The 27,769-nt window shown below is 56.0% G+C and overlaps 1 protein-coding gene across 3 annotated transcripts in view; it reads right to left on the reverse strand.

The window, feature by feature from the left end:
• Positions 1-206: 206 nt before the first annotated feature.
• Positions 207-27,769, reverse strand: part of DAB2IP (DAB2 interacting protein) — a 214,115-nt gene continuing 186,552 nt past the window's right edge. For 2 of the 3 annotated variants that reach the window (XM_012458209.3, XM_012458214.3), the window contains exons 3-14: positions 26,548-26,646; positions 25,109-25,663; positions 21,947-22,091; positions 21,717-21,861; positions 18,866-19,102; positions 16,996-17,197; positions 14,975-15,153; positions 12,146-13,034; positions 11,215-11,367; positions 9,247-9,440; positions 4,191-4,278; positions 207-3,414 (exon numbers count right to left, since the gene is read on the reverse strand). In XM_012458209.3, the coding sequence (XP_012313632.1) occupies positions 3,247-3,414; positions 4,191-4,278; positions 9,247-9,440; positions 11,215-11,367; positions 12,146-13,034; positions 14,975-15,153; positions 16,996-17,197; positions 18,866-19,102; positions 21,717-21,861; positions 21,947-22,091; positions 25,109-25,663; positions 26,548-26,646 (3,054 nt within the window). In that variant the 3' untranslated portion in view covers positions 207-3,246. The remainder of the gene's footprint in view (positions 3,415-4,190; positions 4,279-9,246; positions 9,441-11,214; positions 11,368-12,145; positions 13,035-14,974; positions 15,154-16,995; positions 17,198-18,865; positions 19,103-21,716; positions 21,862-21,946; positions 22,092-25,108; positions 25,664-26,547; positions 26,647-27,769) is intronic. The other variant, XM_064378350.1, reaches the window with a different exon arrangement.

Raw genomic sequence — 27,769 nt, forward strand, 5'->3', positions numbered from 1 at the left:
AGAGACCCCTCAACTCAGAGGAGGAGAGGGGCAATCCCACCCAGTGAGCCAAGCTGGCCAGACCACCACCACCACTGGCATTAGGGGTATCCCCTGCATGACTGCCACCAGGGTGAACCAGATGCTGGGGTCCCCTTGGTAAAGGACAGTGTCCGCTCTGGACTCAATCACCCCTGCAACATCATACAGCTGAATGGAGACGAGAGTCAGGCTTAAAATAGCTAAATAAATCTTTAATATTTCTAATTGCAAATGTACAGAAATTGCACAGCCACACAGAGTCTTAGAACACCAACAGCTTCCTCTGTACATTATTACATAGTTAAAAGTCACAGCTGGAGGGAGGAACTCCAGCCAGACTCCAACGTCTGCATTTTTCCTTTTCACATACTTACAAAAGAGGGGAGCTGGGATGCGGTGTGGGAGCTGGGGGGCTTTGTGGCTGAGTGTGTAGAAAAGAGAGGGGCTGTTTCCCTGGACAGTCTGGCTCCCGCAGTCGGGCGGGGCGCAGGGGGAGGTGTACTCGGGGGCAGATGCTCTGGGGGACCGGGGCGTGTGGAGCTGTAGCCTCGGTCCTCCACCCCCACTTTCTGGGCAGTCGGAAAGAGTCCTCGCTGACAGGAGGTTTGGCAGTTTCCATCACCCAGAACGTGGAAGTTAAGCAAAAAAGTCAGGCCTCTGTGCTGGCAGGGAAAGATGTGGCTTTCTCCAGCAGAGGCTGAGTCTTGGTGACCGGGGGGCCCCGGGACTGTGTTCTTCCTCAGCAGGGACTATCCTTCCCTCCAGGACCTCGGGCAACCCCAGCCCTGGCTGCAGGCAGGGCCCAGCTCCCAGGAAGTCAGCTTCTCTATGGCCCGGGCAGGAGCCCCCGCTGACTGGCCCAGTGAAGACACCCCAGCAGCCCCTAACCAGACGGCAGCTGCAACGCCAACACATAAATGCCACAGGCAGGGAAAACACAACCCCAGACCCCAAGCCTCTTCCTCCTGCCCAATACTGTTCTCTAGATTAAGAAATAAAATAAAAACCCTTGGGAGAGCAGCAGTCCCGGCCAGCCCTCGGCAGCACCAGGACCAAAGGATATGTACAACCATTAGGTGAGATAGTTACATTACAGTCAAACACCAAGAACATTTACAAAATCGGCAGACTTGCAATTAAGATAAAAATCTGTGAAGAGTCTGTACACTTTTACAGTTTTTGCACTAGGTAAATAAGGCTCTCGGCCTGAGAGCTCACCCACCCCCTCAAGGGCAGCTGGCACCGGCCACAGCGGGCGGCCTCCGAGCCCACCTGTCCAGGCCCTGGGAGCCTCCCTGTATTGCTAAGGGGGGCTCTGTCCGAGGTCACTCTACGAGGCAGTGGTGGGAAGGAATTGCGGGGAGGAAGGCAGGGCTCACTGGGCAGTGGGAGGACGAGACTGGAGCCAGGCCCTGCCTGTGTGGCCGCCCTGGTCTCAGGCACGCAGGTGCAGGGGTGGGGGCAAGACTGGGGAGTGGGGCAGGAAGGGGTGGGGGCAGGGCCTCTGTTCCCGCCTCCCATCTTCCTGAGGTCTGTGGCCCTTGGCAGCCCAGCACTCCCTCCAGCAGCATCTGTCTCCAGCCTAACTGAATTGTAGGTTACATCTAAGAGTCCCTTCCCAGAGCAGCCGCTGTCACCTGTCCCCGAGCTCAAGGTGGACGCAGTATGGCTCTGGGCCACCCCTCCAGCACATCCACCCTTCAGGTGGGGCCTCTGTGGCACATTCCAGCTGCAGGGGCAGAGGGGTGGTTCCTGCAGCTCGCCCTGCCCTAGCTCTGCTGGCAAAGGCCCCGCTCCCACCCTTGTTACCCAGGGCCTGCGCTCGGAATCTGCAGGGGCTGGGAATCGACAGGGGCCAAGAGAGACCTGAGCTCCTGCTCATCTGTTTTGAAAGGGTGGGGAGGGGCAGATAAGCTACAGAACAGCCTAGAGCTGAGGAAAACCGGCCCCAGCTGTGGGGTGCGCCCCTCCCCTGTGTGCAGCGCCTGGGTCCTTGGCTGGGGGCCGGGAAGGGTGAGGAGGAGGCCGGCCGCACACACGGGGCCGGGTGCAGGCTGCTGCTGTCTTGGAGAGGGAGCAAGTCTAACATCCTCCAGGGCCGCTATTTCCCATGCAGTGCGCACGCTCAACTTAAAAGGCCCCTGTGTTCCAGCAAGCGAGCAAGCGGGCTTTTGTTTCTAATGCATACTGTGAAAGGAAAAAAAATCACAGTTATCCACCTTCTCAGGGCCTGCAGGCATTAGAATCTTTTTTTAAACCATCACTCAGAGGAAGGATCACCTTTTCTCTCAAGGTGAGCACGAGGTGGCACTCCCTACAGGGCCACTGTGGCCTGGGTGTGCTGGGCCCCAGGAGAAGGCAGATACAGTGCTCAGGGCAATCTGGCCGGCTCAGCTCAGATCTTTGGCTTCCGGAAGCCCTCGAGCATCAGCCTGGGCCTGTGTGGGAAGTGTGGGAAGCTGTGGGTCCTCCCCACAGGGACAAGAGCCCAGAAGAAAAAGCCATGGCCCTCACTGGGTCTTTCTGGCAATACAACTAAGGCAGGGCAGAAGGTGGCAGGTGGCTCTCTGGGACAGGTTTGAAGGGGGTGGGTAGGTAGGAATCCTCAGTTCCTCACAGCCAGGAAGGTCCCAACAGGCTGCATGCAGTGGCAGGCGCTTCGGATGGAGACAGGCAGGGGACACTGGACTCCTGCCCTGTGTCCTCTCCATTGTCTTCCTGCCTGCCAACCCATCCGCCAAGTGCCCGGTCCCACAGGACAGGGCCTGGCTGCCAGGGAGTCCTGGGCCCCCCAGGGAAGCGAGGGGAAGCCACAGGTGTAGGCCCCTAGCCCTTGAATCCCCACTCCAGGAAGCCCCCTCCCTGGCACGGGTGTGGGGACACATGCACTCAGCCAGATCCAGGAGGACAAGGACACACCACATTCAGGAACCGACAGACATGTTTTTGGCAGGACACCTGCCCCACCAGGCTGTCCCCCACTCCCCAGCGTGCAGTCTCTTCTGCCCGCACCCCACAGGGAGCGGCTGGTGACCTCGCCTCACGCTGCTTCAGTCTCTGGCGGCTCCCTCTGTGGCCGCCTCCTGGACAGCGGCGGGGAGGGGAGGCTCGGCCTCCTGACACCCGCACTGGGGCTGCAACCGTGGGTGCCTCCCCTGGCAGAGACCCTGCCCTTGGCCAACATAGTCCCCCTCTCCTTGGGTAGCTTCCTCCCTCTCAGGCAGGTTAACAATTGCTGCTGTTTCTGAACTCGCCGTTCTCAGTAATCTGCAATTTGGTGGGGTTGGTGGGGGAGATGCCGTTACGGGCTTGCATGCTGTACCTCTCTTTCAGCTGGGTCAGGGCGCTCATGAGGCGGGCATTGGCGGCATCCAGCGAGGCAATGCGCTTCTCCTGTGGACAACAAGGGTGTGAGGGGGGTCATGGGACAGGTTCCTGGGCCCAAGGGAGCATCAGGAGAGCTGGGAAGGGGGAGGCCTGGAGCTGAGGAGGGCAGGCAGGCCCAGGGCTGTGAGTGGCTGGCAGGAGAAGGCGGCAGAGGCTCTGTAGCATCCTGAACGCAGCCTCGCCACCTGCTTCTCATCCCGAACGGAGCAGTTCTAGTGCCGTCTATGGGCTGCCTGAGGTCCCTAGAGCAGGCACCCTTGCTCACACGTGGCACGTGACACACCAGAGGTCACAGCTCCTGGTCTGTGCAGTTTATAGTCTGAGCTAGGCCAGCCTACTCCTGGGCGAGTGAAAGGAAAGGGTGCAGTCCTGAGTAAAGGAGGCTGGGGCCAGAGTGCCTTTCATGCCTCCTCTCAGTGCAGCTTGAATGCCATAGCTGTAAAGAAGAGCCCCACTGCTCCCTGTGACCAGCCTGCATCACTCCCACCCCAACTTCCCTCCTGATAGCATCCATTCTTTGGTCAGCACTCCTGGTGAAAGACAATACACACCAGGAACCCCGGCAGGGGAGGAGCTGTCTCTCTCCTTTCACAGCCTGTCCTAGTAAGCTTGTGGCCCACTAAGACCACAGGTCTGATTTCTCAGGGCAGAGAAGTTTCTGGTTTCTTATTCCACTCAGTGTCTGCAGTGAGATATAACTGAGGATGGAAAGGCTAAAGTCACCCCTTCCTAATTCCAGGCCCTTTAACTCTTGTGGCTGACCGAAGGGCCAGAGCCCCTACCTGGGCATCAATGATCTTCTGTTTGGAGTCCACAGCTGCCTGCATCTCTGCGTGGTCCTTCTTCAGTTCCTCCTCCACGGACATCAACCTATAGCCAGAGACAGGGACAGTCAGGCTGGCACTGGAGAGAGCAGAGGTGGGGAGGGTGTGGGAACAAGGAACACACTAGGAGAGCCCCTCCTCGGGTCACAGACTTGCATCCATACTTGCCTGGGGCAGAGGCCCTCCAGCTGACCCCCAGCAACTGACACTGCTAGGCCTGCTCCTTCCTCACCTCGGCACCCTACACCTGCTGCTCCTGAAGCCCCAGAGGCCCCTGGGCTGCCCCTTCCCAGTGTTCTTCCAGGAGCCAAGATGGGTGGGAATGGGTATTAGATCTTCAAAACCCCTAGAGCTAGTCAAGTGGTGGAAAGACGAAGGTCCTGAAAGGCTCTAGAACTTTCTCCACCCTGCCCCTGCCATCTTCACAAAGTTGTGCGGGCTCTGCACCGGGCACTCAAGGTACCAAGATGAATGAACTCTAGTCCTTTCCCTCAAGGAGTTACAGGGCAGGAGGAACAAGTAACTAACTACACCCTGTACAGAGCAGCAACGCTAGCGGAAAGTTCAGGTGCCTGGAACAACAAGCTGGAAACGGCGACCTTTCCTGGACGGTGGGCTGGGGGGTGGGTTGCACATCGGAAGGACACATCTGAAGGACAGGTGTGCAGGCAGGACAATGGGCAGAGGCTGGGAGGCCCCACCTGAAGACGCTCAGTGGGCAGGAGGCTGGCTCCACCCTGCTGCTCCCTCCCTGTGAGCCCTCCTGGCACCACCTGGCTGGTTCCTGAGATACTCCCGCTACTGGGCACTCCCACCTTCCCAGTCTCCGTTGGTTTTGGGACTCCATCTGGGTCTGCCTGTCTCTCAGATGCTTTGTCCTGTCTGCTCTGGACACACGTGCCACAGGGCACTGGCCTCAGCCTCCCTTCTCCTCGCTCTGCCCACTCCTCTAGGATGAGCCCGTCCACTCCCAAGGCTTCTCTCCATCCCTGCCCTCGTGACTCCTCCAGCCTACAGCAGCCGCCGCACACTGAGCAAGCACCGGCCCACGCACAGCAGACGCACAGGGAGCCACAGTGGCGGGGCTGGTTCTGCATGGGACTGTAATGGGGGTGGCAGGCCAGCAGTTCAGGAAGCACTGACCAGGAGGAGCGGAGGCGGGGGGACCCTCCGAAGCAGGTTCCCCACTACAGGAAGGTACCACTCTGAGAAAAGCCTATTTTGGGGGTAGGGGAGAGTATTAGTTTTGTTAAGGAAAACCAGATTGGAAGGAGATTGTATTTACCCTCTTGTCTTAAAAACAAACAGGGCCAGGCATGGTGGCTCACACCTATAATCTCAGCACTTTGGAAAGCCAAGGAGGGAGGATCACTTGAGGCTAGGAGTTAAGAGGCCAGCCTAGGTAACATGGTGAGACCCCATCTCTTTAATAAAAACCGAAAAAAACCAAACAAACTAGAAAACTGGACACAATACAGGCAATGCAGTACAATAATTTCTAAGAGAAGAGAAACCAACAAGGTGAGCCCAGTGAACGGTCTGAAAGCAGAGGGAAGGTGGAGTTGGCAGCCTCACTGAGCTGAGGAGTCAGGCAGGTCAGGAAGGTCAAGGTGTGGGATTTGCAGGGCAGGCAGCCAGAGAGGAGGAAGAGGCAGAGAGAAACTCCACATAGCTCCCAACTGGGGGTTCCCCTTGTGTCTCTGACTGAATAATATCCGCATGCAGATGAGAAATTACCAGGCTAGGCAAGAACCATTAGAAAGGAGTACACAAAACAATCCCAGAAGCAGTTCATGTTGTACCAGCGAGAGTGGAGTGACACAGTAACACTGGGAATCCCAGAGGGCCTGCAGAAGGAAACCACCTCACCAGCAGGGCCACGTTAGGCTGAGACTAAAGTGTCTGCAGGACGCAGCCTAACAAAGCTTAAAAGGAAATCCCGAGAAGATTAAACTAATTCCAAGTAACCTCAGTGTCTCCTAGAACAAAGCCCCAAAAAAGGATTAAAAGGAACACAGAAACATCTAGCACCTAACTGTAAGATTCACAATGCCTGGCATCCAACCAAAAATTACCAAATACACAGAGAAGCAGAAACATTCATAAGCAAGAGGAAAATTAATCAGTAAAAACAGAGTCAAATGTCATAGAGGACAGAATTAGACAAGGACATGAGAACAACAAAGTATTATATATACATTCTACAGGCTTCATAAAATAGTATAATATACTCTACGTTTCAGAAAATAGAAGTAAAAGCACAATAAGAATTAAAACAGATGGAATTTAAAGCAAAATGAAATTCTGAGAGGTGAAAAAATATAATTATCTGCAGTGAAAAAAATACTAGATCAGATTAACAGCAGCTTACACACTGAAGAAGAAATAATTAGCAAACTTGAAGACACAGTCATAGAAACTACCAAAGACAAAAAAAAACAGGAAGAAAATGAAGAAAGAAAACAGAGCATCAGTGAGATACGGGACAATATGAGTCAGCCTAACACACGTGTGCTAGGAATCCCAGAGGAAGACAGGGAGAAGGTGAGACCGCAGACATCCAAATCCAAGACCCAAGAAACTAGAAGAAAACTACACCAATGAACACCACAATCAAAATACAACCAGTGATTAAGGGGAAAAAAGTATCTTATAAACAGCCAGGGAAAACAGATAACATAAAGTACAGAGGAACAAAGCCAATGACAGACTCCCTGTCATTACAGCCTCAGGGTTAGGGCCAAATCCAGACTCTTGCCTGTTTTTCTAAATCGCCACCTCACACAAATAGTTCTGCTATAACAGCAGAGCTCAACAGTTGCAATAGAGACCATATGGCCTACAAAGCCTAAAATAGTTTTGATCTGCTCCTTTGCAGAAAGTTTGCCAATCCCTGCCCTAGAGTGACAAAGAGATATAGCTAATAAGTCAATAGGAGACAAAAGGGAAGCATAAAAAAACACTCAGTCCAAAAGAAGGCAGGAAAAAAAGAACAGATGGTACAAATAGGTAACAAGGCAAAAATTTAAACATATCAATAATTACATTAAATGTAAATTCTCAAAACACTCCAATTAAAGGCAGAACCATTTAGACAAAATCAAGATCCTATAGTACGGTGCCTGTAAAACAAACTCACTTCATATATAGATGGGATGGGTGCTGTGCTCTGAATGTTTGTGCCACCCTCTAAATTCATATGTTGACACCTAACGCCTAAGGTGATTATCTTAATAAATAGGGTTTTTGAGAGGTGATTACATCATGTGGGCTTTGCCTTCAAAAATGGGATTAGTGCTTTCATGTTACACAAGGGGCCCAAGGGAGCTTGTTCACACCTTCTGCAAAGTGAGAACACAGCAACAGCATGCTCTAATATGAAGCAGAGAGTCCTCGCTATACACTGAATCTGCTGGCATCTTGATGTTAGACTTCAGAACTGAGGGCAATACACGTTGTGTTGTTTATAAATTACCCAGTCTAGGGTTCTTCTTGTAGCAGCCTGAATGGACTAAGACAATGAGTTAAAGGCATAAGGATGAAAAAAAGATACACCATACTAACATGAATCAAAAGGAAGTTGGAGTGGCTATTTTATATCAGACAAGGGAAATTTCAGAGCAAAGAATATTCTAAGGGATAAAGAAGGTGATTTTATAATGACAAAGAAGTTAATTCAACAATAGTACGTAAGTAGCCTAAATGTGTACGCACCTAAGAATAGTTTCAGCGTACATAAAGCAAACACCAGTTGGAATGAAAGGAGAAACAGAAAAGCCAGTAAGGATACAGAATACTTGAACACTATCTACCTAACTGACACTTGTATTACGGAGGAAATATACCAGGATTGATTAGTAGAAATAAAAGTGTTAAGCAAGCCTCTGAATTCAGAACATGCACACCTCAGAGAATAAACACCATGTGGAGAAGGCAGTTAAATTGAAAGGCATTTCCATTCTTGGAAACACACACAGGTGAGCCAAGAGCAGAGCTAGAGATCAAGTGAACAGCAGGTTTCTAGTCACCCTGGTTCCACTCATGTTAACTATTTTACAGTGAACAAAACTACAAGTAAATGCAGCAAACAACAGTCAGGAACAGAGAAACAGGTGGTCTAAATAGCAGGACTCTGGCAAGGGCTTATGCCATGGGCAAAGCATGGGGCAGAGGCCTTCCTGGCTCTTGCACACCTGCTTGGTCTGTCCAGCTGATGGGGTCTTCGACCAGGCCAATTCAAATAAGACATAAACCCACACTGTCTCTCCTCCTGCACCTGGTATTACTAACCTCCATGACTGGGACCCTGTGGGTTGACTGCACTCTCTGCCTGATGTAGGGATGCCCTACCCATAGGCAGAGACAGAGAGATGGAAGCGTCAACATGGGGCCTACATAAGCCTTCAATAAAGATGGGAGTCAGCATTAAAACCAGCTGTCCCTCTGAAGCCCTTCCCCCGATAACCCAGGCCCCTTAAAACTCAGCATATCAAGACTGGCAGCATCCCTCACTCAAACCACTCCTCTCAAAGGTTCCCAGCTCAGTAACTGGCACCCTGATAGGCCCACACTCACTCTTCGTAGGAATCTGGGGCTATGCTGCGTCTTCTACCTTCGCCTACTATACATAACTGATGCTCATTCCCACTTTGCTTACCCTGTATTGGGTCCTCACAGTCTTTCCTGGTACCTCCTAATCCAGCTTCTCAACACCCCTGAGAGTGCTCACTAGACGGTGTAGCTCCTTGTAGGGGCTCAGGCTCATCAGGACCCAGCCGTGACTGGTCCAGCCTCATCCCCAGCTTTGCATTCTGTGTGGGCTGCTCACCCTCCAGGCCACCTCCTGCCTCCAGGCCTCTGCTCACACTGCTCCCACTGCCCAGCCACTCTCTTCCCTCCTCGATGCACTCTCAGCTCATCCTTCAGCTGCTCACCCCCACCAGGGGCCTCCTTGAAGGCAGCGATGGCTGCCCCGTCTGTGCCTGTGTCCAGGCCAGGCAGGTGTGGGCCCCACCTGCTGATGATGCCCTTCATCTGGATATCCTTGTCCTCCTGCTGCCGTCGCAGTCGCTCCTCGCCCTCCTCCAGTCGTGCCTGGTACTCCAGCACCAGCTTCTGTGTCGTCTCCTCCTGGCACTTGAACAGGGTCTCATACTCCTCCAGCTTCTTGGTGGAGATTCGCAGCTTGTCCTGTAGCACTGCCAGGTCCTGCCAGAGGGGCAGCATCCACGGGCACAGCACCCAGGACACAGAGAGCACAGCCTTGTCAGCCCAAGTGGGAGGAAAGGTAGGAGGGAGCCCCACTCGGAAGGCCCCAGTGACTGTGACCCGCCCACTTCACACAGCAACGAGACACCCAAGGAGCTCTGCCAGCAGGAGCTGCAGCAAGATGCGTGCCTGTGCCCCACCCAGGGGTCTCCACTCCAAGCTCCCAGCCTGACCTGTATGGCTACGGCAGGGATGAAGACTCAAACCCAAATCCCAGGAGTGAGGGTGTAACTAGGGCTTTGAGCTTTTTATGACAAAGGTTAAAGAACCTTTGGATATATGAAAGACATGTGACAGCACCCTGAGAGGTGGGAGCTCTGCAGGAGGGGAAACTGAGGCCCAGACAAGGTGGCCATGTCACATGAAGACCAACTGACCAGCAGGGTAAGATCCCAGCTTCCCAGCCTCTGTTTGAATCTAAAGCCAGGGGGTGGCAGTGGTGTGAAGAAACGAAGAAAGAGAGAATTGAAAGGCAGGTGGTCCAGGCTCTGGATCTGCCTCAGCCCAGCACAGACCCCAACCATCAGAGCGGAGCAGGGATGTGGGGATGAGGCTGGGAAGCAGTGTGGCTGCACAGGAGCCAGGTGCTCTGTGCCAAGGGAGGCAAGGCCAACACCGGGATCGAGCGGGGCCAGATGCCATGAGGACACAGGGACACAGGGAGCCTGGAGTGAGGCCAGGCCTCCTCCCTCTCCAGCCAAACTCTGGCTCTGGGAGCACTGTGTCCCCTGTCCCCTGGTCCCCCTTCATGTAACTATGGTGAAAGCAGGTGGATGTAGCAGACCAGGGATGGTGGCGGTGGCAGGATGCAGCATGGAGATGGGCCTCGCCTGAGGCCGGGGAGGAGGAGCTCTGCCATTCTGACCCCAACGCCCTTGCTGGAGAGGCTGCCACAGGCTTTCCTGGGGTCCGCAGGGGCGAGAGCATCCAGAGGGGAGTGGAGAAGCGCCTGCCATTCAGGGGCCTGCGCTGGTTCCTCCGTCTACCTGGACTGTGGCCACCAGCAGCAAACAAAAACTACCCCTGGATCCAGAGCAGCTGCCACAGCTGGAAGGCTTGGGAGACCAACGAAGCATCCCCCCACCCTAGCAGATGCTAGATGTGTGTGGCAGAGTGGGACTTTGATTTTTAGAAAAGATTCTTTTCCCGGGGGAAGAAAACATCTCAATGGCAGCCTGACCCCACCCGCCATGCTGGTAACTGCTGTTCCTTTCTCAGGCCTTGGTGGAGACCAGAGTGAAGAGCCAGGCTGTGGGCAGGCACAAGCCCCCGGGGCTGGGCTGGGGCCGCTCTCCCACCCATCCTGGGGACCCATGTCTCTGCCTCCTCAGGTACCAGGCTCCCTCAGAGGGGCTCTATATGCCTCTTGGGCACCCTCAGCCCTCAAGCCCCAGGTCCTCAGAAGCTCGGCTGCCTCACTTGCCCGGGCTGAGGAGCCTTCCCAGAGGTCCCGGGAGTATGGATCCAAGACAATTTCCTGGTGATTCCAATCTGCAGATGGGAAGCCTCAGGTCTAAGCTGCTAATCCATCCCTCTTAATGCTTTTCTTCCAGACCCCACTGACTGCCGTCCTCACGGGGAACAGGGGCTGAGAGGATGGACCCTTCACAAGGACAGCAGCACCCCTTACTGGAGGACCTTGGGGAGAGACTCCTACCAGCTGCTGCCGGGAGGCAGCCCCGCCCTGCCCCGAGCTGCCAGGGTCCAGCTTTACCTTTTCTGCTTGGCTGAGCTCGTCCTTACTCCTTAGCCTATCCCTGTGGGGGGGGTCTGGGCCCAGGCCCTCGTCTTCTAATAACTGCGCGTTCATGGTCAAGAGCCAAGCGGCTGTGCGGTCCAGGGCATTGGGGCTCACGGGTGAAGGGCCCTACAACGAAACACAGCTGTGAGGGGCTGGAGGGAGGTGGAGGGCAAGGAGAGGGGCAGGAGTGGCCCAGGTGAGCCACAAGGACGAGCAGCTCTGGGGCATGGTGGGAAGGGAGGGGACCTCCAGCTGACGGAGTGCCTACTGAGGCAGTCCCCACCTGGGAACATTCTCTTTCAGAAGGCAGCTGGAGGCAGAGCCGACAGCCCAGGTGGTGTCCTGGGCACCACACTCTGTGTGGACAGCGAGTGACCCTGCCACAGCAGGGGCTGGAGCAGGCTGCGCTGAGAGCGGGGCAGGGCCAGGCTGGGTGGTCAGCCCAAGGCACCTCCATTCCAGGTACCACCTGCAGCCCTTGGGTGATGGGGCTATCCATCCTCCAGGTGGTTGTCCCCAGAGGCCTGTCCAGCCTGTGGAAACATTTTGGGAGGGGAGTGTGGGACCAGAGTGGGGTAGGATGACTCCTACTTTGGGTGGGGGATTTGACAGGCTTGAAACTGAAGATGAATGCACTCTCCTCCTCTCTTTCTGACCCCAGCCTGCCCCTAGGGGAACTGACAGGGGGGCCTGGAGTTCTCTAAGGCCACGGTGTCCCTGGTTCACAGGATTCAGGCAGGAGCCAGGGGGAGGGAGAGGGTGGCGCATGTGGCAGGCTGGTGGGATGCGATGGCAGCTGAGTGCGGGCGGAGATGAAATGACCGAGAGGAGGAGCATGGTATGGGGTGTGACAGCCCCACTGGGCCTGAGTGCCCAGCCCTGCCCTCTGACTAGCGGCACTGACCTGTTTGTGCACTGCCCGTGGCTTCAGTTCTGGGCTGTCCCCCTTGGAGGAAGAGGACTGCTGCCTTAGCCGGGCACTGGGGCCCGCCCAATCAGGTGAGGCCGATGCCAGGGTTCCGCTTGAGGGTCTCGGATACTGCAGGGTGCTCAGCAGGTTAGGAGGCGTCCGGCCGCGGGGGGCAGGAGGTGGTGGTGGTGGCGGGGGCGGAGGCTGGTCGATCCTCCTCTGGGGGCCAGCACTGTTCTGTCGTGGCACCGTGGGCTGCCCGCCCTTTTCAGTCAGTGACATCTGTCGCCGTGCCAGCTCACCAGGCCGCCGAGCCAGCTCCTCCGCGGCAGCGCTGAAACTTCCCAGCTTGGCAGCGGCCGCCAGCTCCTCACTGTTGCTATGTGAGCTCAGGGAGCTGTGGCCCTCAGAGCCTGAGTCGCCAAGGCCACGGGGCGACAGTGGCAGGCCAGCCGCCATCTGGTACACAGGGTTCTGGAAGGAGAGCGGTGCCAACAGCTGGGGCCGGCCTGGTGCGCCCTCGGAGGTGCCTGGTGTGGTTGGTGTCTGGCCTGCCCGCCGCACTGTGGCCAGCCCTGCCAGGCTCACCGGGGTTGCCCGGGCTGGCCACCCGGCCACCAGCTGAGCTGCAGGTGCCTGCCCATCTGTGGGGAGGACGTCGGGGCCCACCGGGGAGCCTGCCTCCCCGTCCAGTGCGCGGGAGTCCTGGAGGTCCACCATGGAGAGGCTCTTGCCACCGTTGGCCATCTGAAGGTCAGGCTCGTTGGCTTCCGAGTAACTCGAGCTGCGGGCAGGTGAGGGCTGGACCCCGGAGGACCTTGTGACAAAAAACAAGTCCTTGTTTTCGGGGGTTGGAGACGGTAACCGGGTGAAATCTATCAGACTGCAGGGAGACAAGCACACACAGGGAAAGAAGGGGAAAAGAAGAACTGTGAGTGCGGCCACGGCGGGTCCAAACCCACAGCACCCGCCAACCTGCTGGGGCCTGGCAGCCCGAGCCGGCGCTGGGGAGGTGGATGCGCTCAGGTGGCAGGAGTGGGAGAGTCCGGGGACCAGAGGCTGAGGCGGCTGCTCCTGCACAGAACCTCTTCTCTAGGGGCCAGCACTGCACATTGCAGGCTGCGCTGCCCAGCAGACCCTTTCTCTGCTCAGCTGCATCTTGGGACAATGGGTGCTGAGGCCTGGCCTGCTCTGGAAAACTCCTCCTTAGCTAAGCCCTAAGCCACAACTCAGTGGCTCTCTACTGTCCACGGATCCTGCATTGAGAACTCCAACTTCAGAGCCACTGGGTTCCCTATGCCTCTTCCCTCTTGTTCCTCATCAGAATGGTAACTAAAGTGGGAGCCCGGTGAAACCTCCTCTTGCCCAGCCTCCTGCTGCCGCTCCCTTGTTTGACTGGCAGGCGGGGGCTGGAGTTCCTGGCAAAAACAAGGAATGAGAGCAGGCTCTGTGGAGAGCATGGCTTGGGGGGAGGGCTGCACTTGCCCTGGCCTCCTCCTCACTCTAGGCTTTTCTCTGGCCTCTCCCTGGCCCCTCCCTAGAAGCCGGCTCCTTGGAAGAAAGCCTAACTGTGGTGGGGGCCTCAGGGGGCTTTGGAGAGAAGAATATGGGAGGGGGGACTGGAGGCAGTGAGGACTTGTGGGGCTGGATATGGCTTGGAATGGTGAATGGGTTGGCTTAGCCTCAGATGGAGAGGAAGCGCCACTCCCTGAGATGGATAGTGGTAACCATTCAGGGCTGCAGTGCTCGTGGGCAGTGAGAGCTGGCTAGAGCAGCACATGAGCTGGGAGAGATGGAGAGCAGCAGGGGCCTGGCTGCCCAGGCCACACACCAGGTCAGTCTCCTCACAACTCATGGGCCTGGCCACCTCTCAGCCTCTCAAGGGCTGTGCCCACCCCGCCCCTCAAATTCTTGGCACGTGACTCTACTTGGCCTCGCTTGGCATGTTCACTGAACAGACCCAATGCAAGACTCAGTGGGCCTGCATCTCTGGCCCCTCATGGGCTCCCCTAACCCCAGGTTCTCGATCTCAGCAGGTTCTTGATCTCAGCATCCTCCCCTGCTTAAAACTGCCCTGCCACCGCCTCAGGGAGATCACACTCCCAACTCTGCTGCTGCAGCCTCAGTCTCACATGCTGAGCTAAGAAGGATCCCTGGCAGGAGAGGGGAGAGATGGAGTGGAACAGAAATGCTTCAACATGAACTGAAAGAAATGTCCTCATTTTGACTTAAACACTCAAGAACGTTTTGCTTCCTACTCTGCTGTGTGTGTCTTATTTAGGCAGAGCAGATCCCAGGACTGGCTCTCAGCATCCCTTGATGTTCTCTGGGGTTCCCAGCCTCAAAGCTTGGCAGAGCCACTGAACTCCTATTGAAAACACCCCCAGCTAAACACCACTTCTGGAGATTCTGACTCAGGTCCAGGAAATACCGGGAACATGTGTATTTCTAACAAACATCAAGTGATCTGGAAATGCTGGGGGTATTTGGGACCAGTAATTATTCTTTGACACATCATGTCTTTGCTTGTGCTTGTCCCTCTACCTAGAATGCCTTTTCCACCAATGGAAATGCTACTTTTCCTAAAACATTAAAAACAACAACAACAACAAAAAACAACCCTATAGCATTACCTCCTCCAGGAAGGCTTCCCTGATTTTTCCCAAATGGAGGTTCACCACTTAGGACCTGCACAACTCAAGTCTTGTCAGGCTTGTTTTATAAAAACTATGTAGGCATCCTCTTCCCCATCTGAGATTACAGATGGGCCGTGCCTAGTCTGCACATGCACCCACCACACCCGACATGACTGACAGCTCTTACCCAGAAAGATCATTCTCGATCACCATCTTCTGCAGCCCAGCTGAGATGCTGCTGCTGCCAGAGCCCGGTGTGGAGGCCAGGTCGTTGGTCCCTGGGAGCTGCCCACTGCCTGGGGTGCTCAGTGCTGTGTGGACGTCCCTCAGGATCCGAGGCAGGGGTCCTAGTTTAGATACTATGCTCTGCAAAGGCACAGCAAGAGGCAGGTGTGACCTCCTGGGGCCACATGGGTAGGCTACGCATGCTGCAGCCACTGTGGCTCAAAACCACCACAGAGCCTGTCAGGAGTACACATCCCCCTCCACCGCCAGTCAGAGCTGGTGGGTCTAGGGGACGGTGAGCCCAGAAGTCTGTACATCTACATTGTTTGCCAGCTCCCAGATATTTCTGGGGCAGGAGTAGGAGGCCCACAAGGGGAGATGCTGACCTAGCATAAGCCTCTCCTTCAGTTCACCCTGCCCTGGTGCCTCTGCAGGGAGGAACGCACATGTGGAATCCCTGCTTTTCCACACCTCCACCTCTCCATCCAGAGGCTTCTGTGACAGCCCCTCTCACATCACCTACTCAATGGGGTGGGCTGGGGCTTGACCCACTTTTGCACCTGAGCCCCAATGGAGATGGTCCAGGCACACAGCCATCTGAAGACGACAGCCCCAGGTGCTGGTCAGGCAGAAGGCAGTGCCTGAGTCCATCTCAACCTTGTTAGCACACTTTAGAGGATTTGAGGGGCTGAGGATGCTAGGCTGTGGGGACGCTGCCTTCACCTGTGTATGCACAAGCTTCCACAGAGGTCTCTGTGCAAAAAACAAAGTGTGAAAACTCATGCAGGCAACAGAGCATATACTTGAGAGGCAAACAGTTTTGTTTCAAATCCCTGTTGCACCCCATCAATGGGGTGACAATAACGATCGCCTGCCTAGTTGTGCAGACACGTGGACAGCACGGGGGCATGGTAAGTGGTGGCAGTGACAGTGACTGGCGCTGGCTGCAGTGCAGGGACTGAAACTGGTGGAAGGGAGGGTCTCAGCCCTCATTTCCACTTCTCCCTCCTGTGTCTCTCACGGCCAAAGGCAAGTGGATACAAATGAGCAAAAATGATGGCCTCTGCAGCAGCACCTATTTCTAGTGAAAAGTCAGGACTAACCTAAGCGTCCATCAATAGGGGACTGGTGAAATAAACAGCATTTCAGCATATGATGCAATCATTAAAAAGCCCCCGGCAGTGGTACAGATTGCACTGACAATGCAAGAAGGCCCACAATAGAGTTGGTAAGAAATGCACAGTAAGTTCTCGCTTTACAACAAACTGAAAAAGGGAAAGAGCTCTATGTGTGTACGCCTGCATGAGTGTGTGTGCTTACACACACACACAGACTGCGACCAGAAGGCTGCATACCAGTGCTCTGAGTGGTCACCTCTAAGGAATGGGACCAGGAGGCATGAAGGGCCTTCCAGGCCAGTTTCAGCCCTTTACAAAGGTAAGGTGGTTCCCTGGAGCCCTAGAAAGCAACAGATATTGAGGAAGTAGTTCCTGGCAGACCCAGCCCTAAAGTCCAAGAACTAGTTGCTCACTGTGTGGGCTGAGGCTGGGGGTCAGTGAAGTCTCGGGCTAGGGAGGGCTCACTTCAGGTGACTGCAGCAGTGTCAGAGGTGTCTGGGGAGTAACCTTGTCAATTGATGGTCAAGAGCAATCCTAGAAAAGTTTCCAACTTCCTGCTGTACAAGTGGAGGTACAGGGTCCTGAGTCATCTTCCTCATACAGGTGGATTCATGATCTGATTCCTTTCTCACATGCTTCAGCAGGCAACATAGTGGAGCTTGTCCACTAAACTGAGTGCATGGGGCATGGGGCACGCCCTGGAGCATGGGACCTGGGCCAGAGCCCTGGGCTCCCGGTACCCAGTCAGCTCCTGATCGTGCCACAAGGGTGAACTCTCTGCCCTCCATGGCTACTCTGAAAGGGGGGAATACTATAAGCCCAATGGCAGCTTTTGGCCCCACCTCCGCCCCACGGCGACAGGCACCTGCTCCAGCTGGCTGACTGCCTCCCAGAGCAGTGAGTGCAGGCTGGAGAGTTCGCGGCCCAGGTCGATGTAGCCCTCGAAGCCAGCAGTGTTGGAGAGGGTCTCGGGGTTGGAGATCTCCAGCAGGAAGCGCTGCATGTTGGTCCACTCATGCTCTAGGAACTGGTTCATGAAGGACATGTACTCCTCCTTGCTGCCGAATCTGGAGAGAGGGCAGCTGGGTGAGCACTCCAGGCCCAGGCAGGCCCTGCCCAAGAGGTCCCTCCACTGAGCCACCACCGCTTGACCCACTATGGCCGGCTCCCACCCCACTCACTCCCCAAGTCAGCTTATCTGCTCCGACCCAGGTCACCAGGGCCCTCCTTGCTCATGGCAAGTCCAGCGACCCTTTTCTGAAGCTTTTCTCTCAGGACCTGGAATGTTCCGTGTTCCCCATACACTGCCTATTAACAGTGTCCTTCCGCTTTTCCTCCAAGTTTCACTGCCCTGGTGTGCAGTTGATGCTCAAATCCATGTTCAACCCAGGTCTCCCAATGAGCTTTCAGACATGCATTAATATATCCTCAGGCACCTCCCCTGGGAGTCCCTCCTACTCAGACTGGCTACACCTGAAGTCATCACCATCACCCAAACCCATGCCCTCCTCCTGAGCTCCCTACCCTAAGTGGAGACTCCACTACCCAGATACTGAGCCAGAATCTGCCAGTTGTCAACTCCCCGCTCTTCCTTGTTCCCAAATGGCAAGCCCACTGATTTTGCCTCTAATAACCCCTAACCTTGTCCCTTGCAGCCACCACCTCCTGCACCACCTCACCTCCCTGCGAATTTTCTGCTATTGTTGCTGGAACCACAGCTATGCTCTCCACTCAGGTCTCCTGGCTACCATCCTGCTCCTTCCAGCCCATCTGCCCACTGCTGTCAGGGTGAGCTTTTCAGAATCCAGAACAGATGAAGGCCATCCTCTCCCTTGTTTAAAACCCTCTGGTGGCTCCCACTGCCCTGTCTGGCCTTCAGGTCCCTGCTGTCCTCTTAGGTCTCATGGCCGGCTCCTCTTGACCCGGCACAGTGCACAGCCCTCTTCCTTGAGACAATGAATGTCTCACCCTGACATGCAGTTGGGGGATCATGTCACCTTGGAGGCTTTCCTGTCTCCTCTCCCAACAAGCTGAGGGCCCTCCTAAGAGGCTCGTGTGTGTCTGTCACTGCTCTCCTGCTTATTCCACAAGTCTCCCTGGATGAAGTGCCGAGCGCCACCAGGGCTGATTCATCTTGGTACTGTCAGAGCCCAGCACACAGAGGGCCCCAGGATGGGGCTCAATCCGTGCTTTGAGAATGAACAACAGTGAGATGACCCAGCCCTTCCACTTCCACCTGCTTGTTCTAAGGATGCAGCTGAAAACACCAACAGTGCTTTATTAGCAAAGAAAGACATCCTGACAGCATTACGCCAGGATGGTGGTGCCCAACCCAAGTGCCCAAGCACAGGGAATGGGTTAAGGAAATATGGGCCAGTCCCCCTTGCAGGAATATTAGTCATTTATTTCCAAACAGAGCTTAATGAATGTTCAGGGATATGTGAGAATCCTTATAATCATACATTAATTCAAAAAAGTAGAAGGAAAAAAAGTGTCTTATCTCATCACCTTTAAAAGTTAAGAAACACACCCAAATGACATGCACTTTGAGTAGAAGGATAGGGTGTGGAGATCTGATTTTGAAAAAAGTGGGAAGGAAAAGAACTGAGGATGATAGGGACAAAACTAGGGGCTGTTTATTGTCTCTGCCCAGCTTGGGGGCAAAAACACCCCAGGGCCTGCCCTGTGGATGCCAGCCCCGCCTGACTCTGCCCAGTGAGGGAGGAGGCACTCACTTGGCAAAGTTGGCCAGGTTCTGGGTGACCTTGGCGATGAGGGTGAGGGTGCGGGCGGTGCGGTCGTCGGGGTACTCCTGCAGCAGGTTGAAGAGTGAGGGTGACATGATGGCTGGGCAGAGGAAGCGCAGGAAGAGGGAGGCGCTGATGAGCCGCTCACTGATGTCCGGCCGGCCTCGGCTGCTGCACTCCTGCCTCCATGAGGCAAACACCTCTTTCAACTCCCTCGGGAAGACGCTGTGTAGGGACAGACAAGAGTGGGCTTGGCCATCAGGCAGGGGAGCAGGACAGGAGTGCACAGAGCAGGAACCTGGTTTCCAACCTTGGCTCTACCTTGCCAGCTGCGTGAGGTCAACCCCGCTGTCCGAGCTGAGGATGCAGCCAGCTGGGGAGAGCACTCAGCACAGGGCGGCCGGAGCAAGCCCAGGCAGTAAGAGAAGCGGGGAGACCCAGGCTCCCACCAGGCAGTGGGTTCTCAGTGAAGGGGCGGGCAGGTGGGATGGGAGAAGAGGCACGAGGAGCTGGCTCTCCGTCCTAACTGGAATCAACTGCTAAGGGTCAGTGCTGAACCACCTCTCCAGCTTCCGGCCTGAGCCCTCCCCTCTTCTTCCCCAGTGTCTACTTCATTTTCCAACCCAAACAGCAGGTATCTGGGTCTAGGGGGAAGTGAGGAAAACAGGAATAGACCACTATTCCTTGGGTTCCCATCACTGGCTTTGAGCCTCACTTCCTTTGCCTGAATAATGTCATAGGAATCTGGGATTTCCTACAAGCTCAGAGTGATTCACCAGATGGGATTACCCCGATCACAGTGGAGAACATGGCTCTTCATTCTCTAGACGGGGAGGGAAGGGGAGGTAGTGACTTCCCCAGGGTGACAGAGTGGGTGGGCAGAGCTGGCCCTAGACAACAGGGCTCCTGGTTCTACTGGGCATCCTGGCCTGCCACGGTCAGGCCCACCTGGCCAATCTTTAAGTGGCTTTCCCATCTTTTTTACCTAACAGATGTATCTCTCACCCTGGGGCAGTCCAGGCCCCAGTGGTCCCTGAACCTAGTCTATACTTGGCTGTCATGAACTCAGGGTGATCTGACCAAGGCCCTAACCCTCCTGGAAGGCTTTGGTTTTCTCTTCCTTAAACTGAGAACAAGGCCTGCCCTGCCAAGCTCGCAGAGCCAAAAACCCCAAGGCTGTAATAGGCTTGACCAACTCGAAATTTCTTCCCCCACAGGCCCAGCAGCCGGCTCAGCAGGCTTTCCTACAATGCATGCTGGCTGAACCATCAAGGGCATGCCTAGCGGGTAGTGAAGGTGAGCTACCTTTAGCCCTGGCTCTCACAGTGCCTGGCACAGAACTGGACAGGGGGCAAGTATTGAGTGGTGACATCTATCAATGGCCTTGTCCAGAATGGAGAGGTGCCTCTGACAATGCCAGAAAGAGGAAATGGAAAATCACTGTCCACAGCTACGTTTTCCCTGAGTCACATGCCCAGCCTGCCCTGAAGAGAGGGGAAAGGGGGAAAGCACCGCCCAGCTGGGAATGGGAAGTGCGTTCCCAGAGAGTTCAAGGCCCTACAGTCACTCTCCAGCCCAGGCCCAGGGGAGTGGAAAGCTGCACATTTGTGGCCCATCTTGAGGTGTCCACTCAGCCCAGGCAAGTACCTTGCGTAGCCCAGAAGCTGAGGCCCTGGGTGCCCACCCTCCTGGCCCTGCCCATTCCCCCTGCCTTTTCCTGTCCTTGAGGAGCAGCAAACACTTCCCTGGCCCTCCTGTGCGCCCAGCCCTGAGCTGGTGGGCTCACCACCCCTCAGGGTGCCCCAGCATGTGCAGGAAACATTTCAGGTGCAGGTACAACCCTATCCTGATGGGATCAGGGCTGCAATGGAGGGGACCCGGCTGTGTGGCCTTGAAGCAGGAAGGGCAGGAGCATGTGCAGGTCAAGGTGCAGGTGAGCAAGAGGCGAACCTAACAAGGAGTGAGGTGAGGCCGGGGAGGGAGTCGTGTCAGGAGAGGCTGCGGACAGAGGCTTGGGTGGCCGTAAGCCCTGAGCTGGAGGGGAACACAGGTTAAACATGGGCAGCTCCTCCGGTGTGAAAATGAACCCACTGCTTGGGCTGATAACGAGGCCCTCCTGACAGTCCCGTGTTGCCACCACAGACAAGACTGTACTTGGCACCAGGCTGGCTGGCCACCACACACATATATCCCAGGAGCAAGCCAGTGGCCATGAAGTCGGCCTTATCGCAAGTTTCCAAGAGACTGATTCCGGCCCTGCTGAGGGGCCTGTCTGAGCTGCCCACTGCTGCGTGCCCTGCTCCTTTCCGGGGCTGGTAGAGCCTGCAGACTCCACTCTACTTCAAGTCCATCCCTTCTTCTCTTTGTTCTCTAGTCCCAGCAAGAGGCCTACCTGGTGCTCAGGCCCCCAACATGCCCCTTCTGGGTCCCGTCACAAGGCTGTGACATGAGCACCTTAGAGCTCCCAGGGATAGGTGAGGAGCCTTGGGTGAAGCCATCTACCCACCCCAAGTGGGGGCCCGGCCCGCGCAGGGCCTTCCGTCTCACTCCCGCTGCAATCCAAGCACCCACACTAGCCCCCGGCACATGAAGGGCAGCCCTCATCACCGGAGACAGCGGACTGGCATGTCCAGGTTCTTCCCACCACACCACCACAAAACCACAGCAACATGCTGGACACTACCCTGCCTGAGAGCGCAAAAGGGACTAGGTCAGGAGACTGGCAAGTCAGTACAACTCAGGGACCAGGGAGCACCAGGTGCACCAGGTGCACCGCGGGAGCCAGACACTGAAGGCCAGGGAAGGCGGCAGGGTGGGGAGGCCTGGGAGCCGCACTGACCAGTAGGAGTTGATGATCTTGCAGAAGGCCAGCTCGCAGCACATCTTGAGGTTGCCCTGGTGCTCTGGGAGGTCAGCAGCCGAGCACTTGCTGGGATCCACCTCGCAGTTCTCATCCGACTCGTACAGTGCTTTGATGAACTCACCTATGGCCAAGTAGGCAGGGAGTAGGGAGTGAGGACCCAGCGGGCCCTGCCCCACCCTCTGCCCCCTTGCCAGCCCACTCTGTACCTAGGGCGTCCTGTAGGTACTTCTGGCCCACTAGCTTGAGGTACTCCTCGATGGCCTTGGTGGCCAGTGTGTTCTCTCGGAAGATGAGGTGCTCGTTGTCCCCGCAGCGGTCCACCTCTGACATCATCAGGTCTGTCAGGAAGTCCTGGGGAGGCAGGAGGTGGGAGAGCAGGGCCTGAGCTGGCCTGGCATGTTGGACCCTAGGATTCCAGACCTGGCCAGAGCAGCCATGGCATTTTGAGGCTGTTCCATCACCAAGCAGTGGAGGGCCCCAACAGGAACAATGTGCTGGGCTGCTGGGGAGTGTGGCAGGGCAGGCCCCCCAGCCAGGGGAGGAGCCTAGAGCTGGTGACAGTAGAGCTGGGTCCAAGGATGGCGACAGCCTGAACAGCAGCATGCCTCATGGAATCATTAGCCCCCACCACAGAGAATGGATTCATTTCCATGTACAGCCCTAATCAGGCCTGGCCCGAGGACCACAGCATAACTCGCCTCTCCCCCACCATCAGTGCCAAAGAGGACAAATGAGGCTGCTGTGTATCATGGTAAAAATGGCCACCAGTATCCACCTATGACTGATGGGGGCTCCCTCTGTACAGCCCCACTGCCTGGGGAGATGGTGAGCCACCAAGCTCTGGCAAGTGAGAGCAGGAACTGACCTGCAACTGGCTGGGGAGGGAAGGTGGAGGCGCCACCGCCACGTGGCAATCCAGGATAGCAGCCCCTGGCCCATCAGGTCCCACACACAGTGTTGTGGGAAAACCCCAGCAAAGGAGCCTGAACCCACACCTTCTCCCAACTCTAGCACCCATGCGGATACTAACTCCCTCCCTCTCGAGCCCCCACTTCCTTGTGCTCCCAAACAACCTGTGTCTTGGTTGGGGGGGTGGGGGGAAGGTGGGAAAAACTGTCAGGTTTCAGGGGAGGGTGACAGTCAAGGCAGGGGGCCACCTAGCACAGAGCTTGCAAGGCACCCAGCAGGAGTGAACCCAGGTATCCGTGCTCAGGAAATTCTTCACTCCAACGCACACGACCTTGGGGTCCTTTAAAACAGAACTGAGTTCTAGACACAGGAACTCAGGCTGCACAGCAGTCACAGAGGGACAGCATGGTCCAAGGGGAAGCTGTTCTTGGCTTCCTGGGAATCACATAGCCTGAGGACCCCTTCCTGACCGGCGGGCACCCTCCAGGGTATCATTCTCTGAACACACTGAAGCAGAGATCAGAGCTGCATCTCCCCTGGAGCTCCCCCATGGCTCCCACTCAGGACCACAGCCTTCCTGAACTCCTGCAATGAGTGCCAGGCACCAGTGTGGGATGAGGAGAACCTCCTGAGCCAAGACCCAGTAAGGGGGAAACCAATGCACACAGAGCAGGAAAATGACTTGTCTATGGCCACACAGTCACCTGGGGCCAGATCTGGTCCAAGTCCCTTGCTTCCCAGACCCTGTTACTCTTCCAGCCGTGGAGAGGGAGAGAGGCTAGTTCCCAAGTATTTCAGGGGTGAGGGCTTGGGGGCTCTGGTGTCTGTCACCCCAGCAGCACTACTTTCTAACCTTCTATATACTGCTCCCTAACCCCACTGAGGGCCTTCGGGGTTGGCTGGAGCCCTGGCTTCACCTCTCCCCACAATGAGCACCTGGATGCACCTATCGTCTCAGGCCACTTCAGGTAGGAATCCACTTCCTAGGCTAAGCCAGCCCCAGCCCAGTGCTGGGGACCAGGTACTGAAACATCAGACACAGCTGCAGAAAAGGCTCCAGCCTCTGCAGCCCCTCTCACTCCCTCTCTGGTGCCTATGGGTCCTCGATTCATTCAGTTTCCCAGCATATATCCCCAGTGTCAACCAGCATGTTAAGGAGGGGGCAGCCAGAGCCGGCCCAACGTACAGCCTAGCCAGCCAAGTCTGAAGACGGTGGGAGAGGAAGGGGAGGCAGTCCAACACCACAGAGGAAAACTGCTCCCCATTGCGGGTCCACGGGAGGAAGTCCCCTCCCCAGCCTTGCACTTGCGGCATACACCAAGTCCAAGAGACAGGGAGGCTGCAGAGGGCCTGAGGCTTCCAGCCATGGCCTCCCATTCCAGGGCCTCTAGGAACAGGTGAGAGGATGAGGGACCTCCATGGAGTCTTGTGCCCTGGACTCTGCCCTGGGGTACCTGGGGCATGGCTCCCAACTGTGCCTCCCCGACCCTGGGCTAAAGGCCTAAGACCTTGACAAAGGGCACCCCTCAGCCACCTGCCACTTGGCTCGCAACACACCACTGTCCAGAGGGCAGAGGCCCAGTCCTTAGCCCAGCACCGGGGTCCGTCCATGCTGCAGAGGCCTCAAGTCCAGCCCCCGTTTCCTACACTCTTTGGGCAGCTTCCTGAATGGCAGGTGGCAAGTGTAAAGACAGAAGGTCGCCTTTGAGGTCCATAGATCATGCTCTCCTGCCTTCCTGGGGGCACCCTGGTCCAGGATTCCATTTTGTCCCCAAACCAAGTAGGTGGGGCTGAGGTATGGCTTGCCTGCTGGGCTCTTGGGCCCATCTTCAGGAGTGACAGGTGAAAGGGGTCATGGGGATGGATATTGGGCACCTCTGGCCCTGAACGAGGGCTTGCCTGGGTCTCAGATGATTCCTGCTTCTGTGAGGCTCTGGGGTGGGGCTGGCTAACCCTCAAATGGTACAATTTTGACTGTATCTACCTGTGTGAGAATCTGTGTGTCTGGGTGAGAGTGTGGGGTGAGGTGGAGCTGTGATGGTGGCTCATCTGTGTGTCCTGCTGGGGAGGTCTGCCAAACTGTATACCCACTCTTGGCTCACTGGGGCTGGCGGGACCCGTGTGCTAGGACGGCCGGGCCACCAGGCCTGTTTCCCTGGACCTCAGGGGGTCAGTCCTCTGCACCAGTGGTAAAAGGCACCTCAACCCAAGCCCATTTCCTCAATGCCAGCTGCAATCCCATCCACTGGCTCCACACAGGTTCAGTGATCACCCTCAGCCACAGAGCAGGAGTACAAAGCCCCCAGACCACGACAGAACTCTTGGGTTTAGGGAGCCCATCTGGTAGTGACCAGTGCCTCAAGGCCTCCATTAGGCCTGGAATGCATGGATGTGGGGAAGGGCAGGTAACCCAGCACTGTCGCCCAGCCTGTGTTGGGAGCCAAGGGGCCTGCACGCACCTTCACCTTGCCCGTGCTCTGCAGGATGTGCACCAGGGCAGATGCCATCTCCTCCTTGGTCTTGGCACTGAGGATGGGCTCGAGGGCTGCACACAGCCCCAGATAGTGGTTGGTGATATGCTCGGCGAACTCTTTGTACATCTCCATGGGCAGGATGGTAATGGTTTGGTAGCGTGCCTTGATGCGGATCATGGGCCCAGGGCCCTTGCCACCCTTGGGGTTGGGTGTCACCACTGGGTACCACTTCTCCACAAACTGCCGCCCAGCCACCGAGGCAGCGGGCAGGCTCACCAGGCCCAGGTAACTGTTGCGCTCCTTCTTCTTCTTCTTGTCGGTCTCCCGGTACAGGTGGACAGTGACTGTGCGCAGGGGCGGTAAGTTGTGGAACTCGAAGTGCTCGCCCCAGAAAACATTGTCCGTCTTGAGCTTGCCCGTGGTGCGGGCGTAGAGCACGTCGTCCAGGCACAGCTCGCACAGGTACTTCTTCTTGGCGGGTAGGTCCTTGGCCTCGATCACCCACAGCTTCAGGATGTGCTCCACACGCCGGCTGTTGTCCTACATGTGCACAGGGGGTCCAGGGTGGTCAGCTGGGGGGTGCCATGTGCAACCCCCAACCAGCCCAGAACCTGAAAGAGTCCTCAGAACCAGGAGGAGCTCTGAAGGTGGAGACGGCAGTGGGCGCCTAGGCCCTGAGTCAGGATGAGGCAGGGCCTGATGGACAAGGGCTGGATCTCTGGTCAACCTCGCATAAGCTCACTCACCTTGGGTAAGTGACTTAATTGGAGCCTTGGCTTGCTTGTCTATAAAACAGGACTAAGATAACCCCCATCTCATGAAGGGCGAGACTAAAGGAGGCCAGCACAATGCCTGGCACGTCACAGGCTATGAAGCCATTATTAACTCTTCCTTAATTTGCTGGTCTGTAAAGTAACTTAAGAGAATGACTATGGTGACCAGGACTTGGTCAGGCACTCAAGTCTGCTACGAAGACAGACAAAGAAGCAGTGTCTGTCTGTGTCTGTGGGGGCTCCTAGGACCTGATGGAGGAGCCCAGGGGCAGTGGGAACACAGAGGGCACCAACCTGGGACAGGGGTCCTCACGTGGAGGAGGGGCAGACATCTAAGCTGGAATGGGACGATGAGCAGAAGTTGGTCAGGGGCTGGGTAGTAGGGACAAGGGGTCCTAGCAGAAGGACCCCAAGTTCCCCAGCCCAGCCTCAACGTGTAGCTTAGAGAACAGAGGCACGCAGCACGTGTCTCAACCTGGCCAATCAAACGTCCCTTTCAGAGTCCACCAATATTGTCCACTTGAGTCCTGCCTCCATGCAGGCTGACCATCCTCAATCCCAGCCCACACCATGGAGATCATCTCTCTTGCTTCCCTGTGTCTGAGCCTGCCATTGATCCCCTATGATTTGGTGAGAGGGGAGTAGGCTTACCTTGTTGGGGTGCACCGCCCGCCGCAGGTTCTCCATCCACTTATCCCGCTCAGCTGCAGACCGGCAGGAAAAGCACTTGCTTCCTGATGATGTCGTCACCTGTGGGGAGCAGGCAAGGCAGTGTTACAAGGGAAGGGACCACAGTAAGGGCAGACAAGGATAGAAGAAGACCTTTGAAGCTGAGGGGACTCTGGTTGCCAGGCCTGCATCACAGCCTCAAGAAGGAGCCAGGACAAGGCTCACATGACGCCTCTATTTCACGTTTTGCAGGCGATACACTGAGACCCACTGTCCCAGGGCAAGTCAGCAGCCGGAGAGTGGTCCAGTCCTACACCAGTGGGCTCCTCACTCGTCCTTCAGTGCCCTCTGTTCAATAGGAAAACATCTTTCTAACTCTCTATCTATAGAGAACATTTATCTTTCTCTATCTTTCTAACTCTCTATCTTTAGAAAACATCTTTCTAACTTTCTATCCTCCCTCTCCCTGAGATGGGAAGAGGGAAGGAACAAAGACCTTACCCAGGTCAGAGGGCAATGCTTAACCCAAGCGTACTTGCCCTAAAGGCAAAACCACAAGAACCAAGGAGATAATGAAAGGTAGGTACCACAGTCCCTCAATCCTCGGCTGACGTCTCTGAGGGTTCTCTTCTGCCAAGCAACAGTGATAACGATGGTAATATAAGCCCGGTATTTTTTATGCCAGACCGGAAAATGAGACTTGGACTGTTTGGATGTGCCAGGCCCCAGGGTCCCTGGTCCCTGACCCTTCTCCTCCCCTCCCTGTCTGTCTCTCACTCATCCTCAGGTCCAGCTTAGACATCTCCTCCAGGTTAAGGGAGCCAGTTGGGGAGATTCCTGCTGTGTGTTCCCACTGCCCCAGCAGCAGACCCAGGGTTCTGCAAGGGAAGCACACTCCACCAGGCATTTGAGGGCTTGTCCACTCCACAGCACCCCCTGCTGTGAACCAGCAGACAGGGCCATCCTCACCCTATCTCTGGCAAGGAAGTCAGAGCCCAGATCAAGCCCAGCTTGGCCAGAGGTCTTGAACCAGAAATGGTACCCAGTAGGCGCAGGGTATGGGGTAGGTGCCAGGTACCATTCTGTTTTTTCCGCAGGCCTGGGGGTGCCAGGAGATTGTCACACTAGTCCCCAAGTGGCTGCTTTCCATTATCAGGCTCATTCCTCTACCAGAGAGTTCTCCTGGTTATGCATGATTATTGGG

The sequence above is a fragment of the Aotus nancymaae genome, unplaced genomic scaffold, assembly GCF_030222135.1.
Source record: "Aotus nancymaae isolate 86718 unplaced genomic scaffold, 86718_ANA_hifiasm-v0.15.2.pri h1tg000003l, whole genome shotgun sequence".
In the NCBI taxonomy this organism is placed as follows: Eukaryota; Metazoa; Chordata; class Mammalia; order Primates; family Aotidae; genus Aotus; species Aotus nancymaae.